At 57.4% G+C, this 7,087-nt stretch overlaps 1 protein-coding gene across 1 annotated transcript; it reads right to left on the reverse strand.

The window, feature by feature from the left end:
* Nucleotides 1-154: 154 nt before the first annotated feature.
* On the reverse strand, nucleotides 155-6,876 carry LOC149523142 (E3 ubiquitin-protein ligase TRIM11-like). Its single transcript, XM_089770539.1, has 3 exons — nucleotides 4,585-6,876; nucleotides 736-819; nucleotides 155-160 (listed from the first exon to the last, which is right to left on the reverse strand). The coding sequence occupies exons 1-3, from the start codon at nucleotides 4,906-4,908 to the stop codon at nucleotides 155-157; spliced, it is 414 nt and encodes a 137-aa protein (XP_089626665.1). The 5' UTR covers nucleotides 4,909-6,876.
* Nucleotides 6,877-7,087: the final 211 nt, after the last annotated feature.

A 7,087-nucleotide genomic window follows, 5' to 3' on the forward strand; every position in this document is an offset into this window, starting at 1 on the left:
AGGGGGCTGGACTCAATAGGTACGTCTACACTACAGGCTTTTGTCGACAGAAGTTTTGTCGACAAAGAGCGTCTAGACGACATCCAGCTCTGTTGACAAAGCCAGCCGCTTTGTCAACATGACAGTGTAGACGCAAAGGACAGTGTAGCTGCAATCACGCCTTCTGGAGACAGAACTCTGTTGACAAAAGGCGTTATTCCTCGTCGAATGAGGTTTACCGCCGTCCACAAAACTGCTGAGTTCTGTTGACGTTCTGTCGACAGCCCTCAGCGGCAGTGTAGATGCAGGTCTAGTGTTGTCGACAAAACCCTGTAGTCTAGACACACCCAATGACTCCTGAGGTCTCTGCCCACCCTGGGGTTCTCCGATTCTAGTGCGAAGGAGCAAGGAGGTGCTGTAACCTCTGCATCCAGGCTGCAGAGTGGCAGGGCTTGCAATGGGCACCGGGAACTGATCCACCCCCTGGCCGGGTCGGGTGCTAGGACCCAGCCCTGAGCTCTTGCTAACCACAGTCAGAGCGAGCAGCATGTGGGCAGGCGGAGGGGAGGGGGGACTGGCTCGCAGTCCTGCAGCAGAGCCCAGCCTCCATGTGCCATGATGTAGACACATCCCCATGTTCTCTGTGCCGGAGCCAGCCCAGAGACCGGGTGAGGGGAGTCCAGGCCTGGGGGGCGCAGGACGGCTGCCAGACATCCTGGAGCTGGGTGTGGCTGATGGGGCTGTGGGGACACTTGCCTCTCGCATCTCCCCCTTGCACGGGCGGCACAGCGCGGTCTCCAGGTCCCTCTGCAGCGTCTCCAGGTGCTGCCGGAAGCGCTCCTGGGGGGAGGAAGGGTGGGTGCTTGACAATGGATCCTCTGAGCAGTGGCAGCAGACAGAATTCCTGGGGTCATGGGAAGAGCGTTACCCTCCCATCCTGTCCCCTCCCAGTTCCATAACCTGGGGATTAGGGGGTTAACTACGTCTCCAGGTATCTGCTCAGCCAATAGCAATGCAGGTAGGAATTTCAAACTGGGACGAAGGAATTTTTATCTTTTCCCTCCTTTGTCTGAGTCAGAGCGGTTTCTTCCTGGTAACAGGGAGATGGGAGGCCATCTCTCTCCAAGAAAAGACGTCTCCCGATGTGTAAATAGGACAAAGTTTAGATAGTCCATCAGGATTTTGTTGTTTTCTGTTGTTGGAATTGAGGTCTGCGCGGTTAAAAGTTGGTTTTCTTTCTTTAAAAGTGTTTTTTCCCTCTTTTTTCCCACTAAGTTAGTCCAGGGAGGTTTCCCTGAGAATCTTTATCAACTGGTGGCTCTTTTTCATCAGCCATTTTATTATGCTTGTAACTGTAGTTTTGTTTTGATAATAAAAGACTGTTTTCTTTTTCCAATGAACTGATATTGGTTGATTTCTGTGTCTGGGAAGGTCTGTCTGGCTGTCTGACTGAGGGGGTCAGCTGGGCTTGTTTAGTTTGGAAAAAAGAAGATTAAGGGGGGACATGATAGCAGTTTTCAAATATCTAAAAGGGTGTCACAAGGAGGAAGGAGAAAATTTGTTCCTCTTGGTTTCTGAGGACAGGACAAGGAGTAATGGGCTTAAAGTGCAGCAGGGGAGGTTTAGATTGGACATTAGGAAAAAATTCCTAACTGTCAGGGTGGTCAAATATTGGAATAAATTGCCAAGGGAGGTGGTGGAATCTCCCTCTCTGGAGATATTTAAGAACAGGTTAGATAGACATCTCTCAGGGATGGTGTAGACGGAGCTTGGTCCTGCCTTGAGGGCGGGGGGCTGGACTCGATGACCTCTCGAGGTCCCTTCCAGTCCTAGGATTCTATGATTCTATGATCACAGACTGCAGCATGTTTTTTTCTTTTCTTTTTCAAACTATTTTAGGGGGGAAGGAGCTTGGGGTACCCTTGGGGTTGGTTTCATGTGTCCACCCTTGTTTGTGGGTTCAAAAGCACTTGATGGTGGCAGCGGATTCCCCAAAGTCCAGGTATTAGGACGGGGGGGGGGGGGGAGTTTTGTACCAAAGCCCACAGAGACAAGGTTTTGGAGTGCTCTTGTGGGCCCCAACTACTGTATTTATCATGCCAGAGTGGGAAACAGCCTTGACAGCACCCTAAAGAGGCCCTCAGAGAAAGAGAAAGCCAATGCCAGGGCTCAGCAGACCTGTGTTTGGCTCCTACATCTGCCACAATTCAATGGCTGACTCTTGCAGCAGGTTTTCACAGGGCCAGCTCTATTCCACTCTTCCACCCCTTCCCCTCAAATATCATCTCCCCCTCCTTGGTCTTTGTACCTCTCCTGTCTTCTCCCTTTGGCTGGCTCAGAGTTTTATTCTTTTCCTCTTTCCTTATTACAGTCCAGGCCCTGCCACGCCCGTGTTTCACAGCACTAACATGGCCACCCCAGAATCCCATCTTCCCTGGAATAGGGTGACTGCTGAGGGGAAGCTGAAAGTGCAAGGAAATTTGGGACAGTCCGGCAGGGTAAGTCTATGCTGCAATTAGACATTACTGCTTGCCTGTGCCAGATGACGTCTGTTTGCAGGGCTTAGGCTAAAGAACAGTTTATTTATGGATCAAGGCAGCAGCTCCAGCTTTGGGGCCCTTCTACCTTGCAAAGTCCTAGACCTTGGCTTACGGTGTGGCTGAAGAGAGGTTGGTCCTTGGCATTAAGGGACAACTTGAGGCTGAAAAGGAAGCAGTTTTGCGAGCGTCTATTCCCAGCTTCTTTGCCAAGAACTGTGAACCGAACAGCAATGGAAAAGAGGAGACTGAGGGGGGATATGAGAGAGGTCTATAAAATCATGAGCGGTGTGGAGAAAGTGAATCAGGAAAAGTTATTTACTTGTTCCCATAATATAAGAGCTAGGGGCCACCAAATGAAATTAATGGGCAGCAGGTTTAAAACAAATCAAAGGACGTTCTTCTTCACACAGTGCACAGTCAACCTGTGGAACTCCTTGCCTGAGGAAGTTGGGAAGGCTAGGACTGTAACAGGGTTTAAAAGAGAACTAGATAAATTCATGGAGGTTAAGTCCATTAATGGCTATTAGCCAGGCTGGGTAAGGAATGGTGTCCCCAGCCTCTGTTTGTCAGAGGGTGGAGATGGATGGCAGGAGAGAGATCGCTTGATTATTACCTGTTCTATTCACTCCCTCTGGGACACCAGGCATTGGCCACTGTCAGTAGACAGGATACTGGGCTGGATGTACCTTTGATCTGACCCAGTATGGCCGTTCTTATGTCCTTATGGGAGTACTTAAAAACAACAAATTGTCTTGCAGCACCATGTAGATGGTATCATGAGCTTTCGGGGACACAGCCCACTTCTTCAGGTGACTGGAGTATTAGAAGTCCAGATCCAAGAATAAATAAGGGAAGGCAGAGGGAAAAGAGGGGGAGCAGGGGGGAAAAAAGAGAAAAAAGCAGTGAATTAGACTGTTCAAGTTGCAAGATACTGATAAGAACAATTTGCACCTCTCTAAGTACCCCATTGTTGGTTGGTTGGTTGAAAACGAACCCATCAAAAGAGAGCCTTAGATCAGGAAACGAGCGCTTTGTTCATAGACTGTAATCAAAGGGTAGAGTGTAAGTTCCCGCATACCTTGACCATCAGAGAGCTCTGCAGCTAAACTGGTTTGGTTGGAGCTCTTTCAGTCCCCAAAGCAGTGGGAACATAAGACAGAGAAGGTGCCACTCCCAAAGACCAAGAGGAAAGAAACTGCTGAAATTGAGACTAGCTATTCAGTTACAAAACAATTTCAGGAATCAACCGGAGAAAGAAGCTGCGGAACCGGCCCTCATGTGCAAATTTGACACTATCTCCACATTTGATTTGATTTGATTTGATTCAGGGCTCTTGGGAGGACAGGACTGAGGAAGCAAACAGCCGGTAGGGGAGTATATCACTTGTTTTTGGGAGAATTTACAGTTTCTGGTGAATGTAGTGCAAGAGAACCTTTAAAAAAAAGTCAGGAGTCTCAGAATATTTGGTATGATTGGCATGTTCTCTCTAACCAATTCATTCATGTGTCCCCTGTATTTATCCCCCATCATCGGTCATTTCATTCATCAGCAGGGGAATGTATTCCAAACCACATATCCATCGCTTCATCTTTTGGGTGGCTTTTCTGTGGGAGCATCCCCCAGTATTAGGAGGCCCCCTTTTCAAGGCTAGAGCCCTGACCTATACTGGGTGGGCCCCTGTGAATGAATTGGTTAGAGAGAGCAGGGAAGAAACTCCCCTGAATCGGGCCTGGCCTTACCATGAGGCGAACGGAGGCAGCGAGTTCCATGGGCCCGTGGCACCTGGACCTCAGAAATATTCCATGCCCAGGGCCTGCCTCCAGTCCCAGCTCCAAAGTGGCTGCAGTTGTGGGAAACTCTCCAAGTCTTGCAAAATCAGCCTAACATGGGATGCACCAGGGAGCACCCCTGCCCTGGCTGCCCACTGCCTGGCTTGTGGGGTGCCCCATGGCTGCAGGGCTAGCTAGGCCCTCCAAGCTCTCCTGAGGCCCCCTCCCCACCGCACTGAGCTCAGACCTGCACCACCCAGGCATGGGGGTTTTCCCACTCCCTCCCGCCGCTTTACCTGCTGCCCCGGGGGTGCCGCCTCACTCAGCGTGCTGACTCGGGAGCGCTGGGCCTCGGTTGGAGAGGGAAGCCGCCGCACAATAGCCACCACGTTGGCCAGCAGCTTGTTGCGGCGGAAGCTGCGCTGGCGGAAGGCCCGGCGGCACTGAGGACACTGCTCTGGATCCTCCTCCTCCTCCTCCACCCGGTCCCAGTACTGCAGGATGCAGGCGTGGCAGTAGTTGTGCCCGCAGTCCAGCGTCACCGGCACCTCCAGGAACTTGGTGCAGATGCTGCAGGTCACCTCCAGCTGCAGCTCCTGCACCGGGTCCGGCCCGGCCATGGCGGGCGGCTGCTCCGCTGGGTCCCTGCAGCGCTCGGGTCGGATCCCTGGCACCCAGCCTGCAACCTGGGACCTACTGCAGCCCGGCTCCCTGGCACAGGGCCCCTGTCCCCTGCATCCCAGCTCCCTGGCACTGGGCCCTGCCCCCTGCAGCCCAGCCCCCTGGTAACCACCTCAGCCCCCTGGTACCAGGCTCCCTGACACCTTCCCCTTGAGACCCAGCCCAGCTCCCTGGGAGGTCCCTGCAGCTGCACAGCTGTTCCCTTTCTCCGACACCTTGCTGCAGAGTCTGTGCTGGCAGGAAGCGGTGAGCAGGGAACTAGCTAGGGATGGGGCATGGGTGCAGCGCTTGGCAGCCCTGGGGGAGCCAATCCCCACAGCCCCAGGGCAGGCAGCCAAACTGAGGGAAGATTGACGGGGGGGGGCCCTGGGCCCAAAGTCTCTTTGGAGCCCCCCTGCCATAAGCTCCTGTCCCCTGCTCTTTCCCCATGGCTCTGCCCCCTGGCTTGGCCAGGCAGCACCCCTGGACTGTCCACCAGCCCTGGGGGTGGGGATAGGGGCTGGGGGCTGCTCTCCAGCCCAGGGCGCAGGCCAGACCACAGACGGGGCAATTGAGGAGGGGCGGCCGCTGGCCGGGATTCAGGGCAGCTCCTCGGGCCATGATGGGGGGCTAAGTCCTGTCCCGGACTCCCTGAGGCTTTGGCAAAACTGGGCGCGTGTCCGCTTGGCTCTTGGCAGCTGCTCAGCCGCTGGCCAGCACGAGCGACTGGGACAAACACCCGGTTCTGCCAAACAGGGTAGGGGGGTGAATAGCAGGGGGAGGGGCTCACACCAGGTCCATGGGGGGGGGAGCTCAGGTGGCCAGTTCCATGTGGGATGGGGAAGGGGGCTCAGGTGGGGAGGGAGGCAGAGGAGAGGGGCTCCCCATGGGAGCAGGGGGGGAACAGGATGAGCTAATACAGCTGGGTTCTGGCCTGGCTTACGCAGCGGGTCCCGGAGCGCAGCGCGGGCTGGGGGGCCACAGGGCTGGTGCCGCAGGGCTGTCCTTGTCACGCAGGCACCTAGGTCGGCTGCAGGAATCCCTGTCTTGGGGGGCTGCGTTCGCCCGTCTCCGCACAGCCCTGGAGGAGCCCGGGGGCCGTGGAGACCGAGTGACTTGGGCACATCCGCTTTCGGGGGCGACCCCGCTCACGTCCTCCGCTGCGGGGGGTGGCAGTGACGGGGCCGGGGGGTCAGGGACCGGCCCGGGGAGACCGAGTGACTTGGGCACATCCGCTTTCGGGGGCGACCCCGCTCACGTCCTCCGCTGCAGGGGGTGGCAGTGACGGGGCGGGGGGTCAGGGACCGGCCCGGGGAGACCGAGTGACTTGGGCACATCCGCTTTCGGGGGCGACCCCGCTCACGTCCTCCGCTGCAGGGGGTGGCAGTGACGGGGCGGGGGGTCAGGGACCGGCCCGGGGAGACCGAGTGACTTGGGCACATCCGCTTTCGGGGGTGACCCCGCTCACGTCCTCCGCTGCGGGGGGTGGCAGTGACGGGGCGGGGGTCAGGGACCGGCCCGGGGAGACCGAGTGACTTGGGCACATCCGCTTTCGGGGGTGACCCCGCTCACGTCCTCCGCTGCGGGGGGTGGCAGTGACGGGGCGGGGGGTCAGGGACCGGCCCGGGGAGACCGAGTGACTTGGGCACATCCGCTTTCGGGGGCGACCCCGCTCACGTCCTCCGCTGCGGGGGGTGGCAGTGACGGGGCGGGGGTCAGGGACCGGCCCGGGGAGACCGAGTGACTTGGGCACATCCGCTTTCGGGGGCGACCCCGCTCACGTCCTCCGCTGCGGGGGGTGGCAGTGACGGGGCGGGGGTCAGGGACCGGCCCGGGGAGACCGAGTGACTTGGGCACATCCGCTTTCGGGGGCGACCCCGCTCACGTCCTCCGCTGCGGGGGGTGGCAGTGACGGGGCGGGGGTCAGGGTCCGGCCCGGGGAGACCGAGTGACTTGGGCACATCCGCTTTCGGGGGCGACCCCGCTCACGTCCTCCGCTGCGGGGGGTGGCAGTGACGGGGCGGAGGGTCAGGGTCCGGCCCGGGGAGACCGAGTGACTTGGGCACATCCGCTTTCGGGGGCGACCCCGCTCACGTCCTCCGCTGCGGGGGGTGGCAGTGACGGGGCGGGGGGTCAGGG

The sequence above is a fragment of the Pelodiscus sinensis genome, chromosome 19 (assembly GCF_052426305.1).
Source record: "Pelodiscus sinensis isolate ZL-2025 chromosome 19, ASM5242630v1, whole genome shotgun sequence".
NCBI lineage: Eukaryota > Metazoa > Chordata > Testudines > Trionychidae > Pelodiscus > Pelodiscus sinensis.

What these genes read in the sequence shown, in the direction of transcription:
- LOC149523142 (XM_089770539.1), bottom strand. Translation starts at nt 4,908, where the DNA reads ATGGCCGGGCCGGACCCGGTGCAGGAGCTGCAGCTGGAGGTGACCTGC. An exon ending in CGGCACCCCCGGGGCAGCAG is followed by an intron (nt 820 to 4,584) that starts GTAAAGCGGCGG and finishes TCCTCCCCCCAG; the next exon opens with GAGCGCTTCCGGCAGCACCT.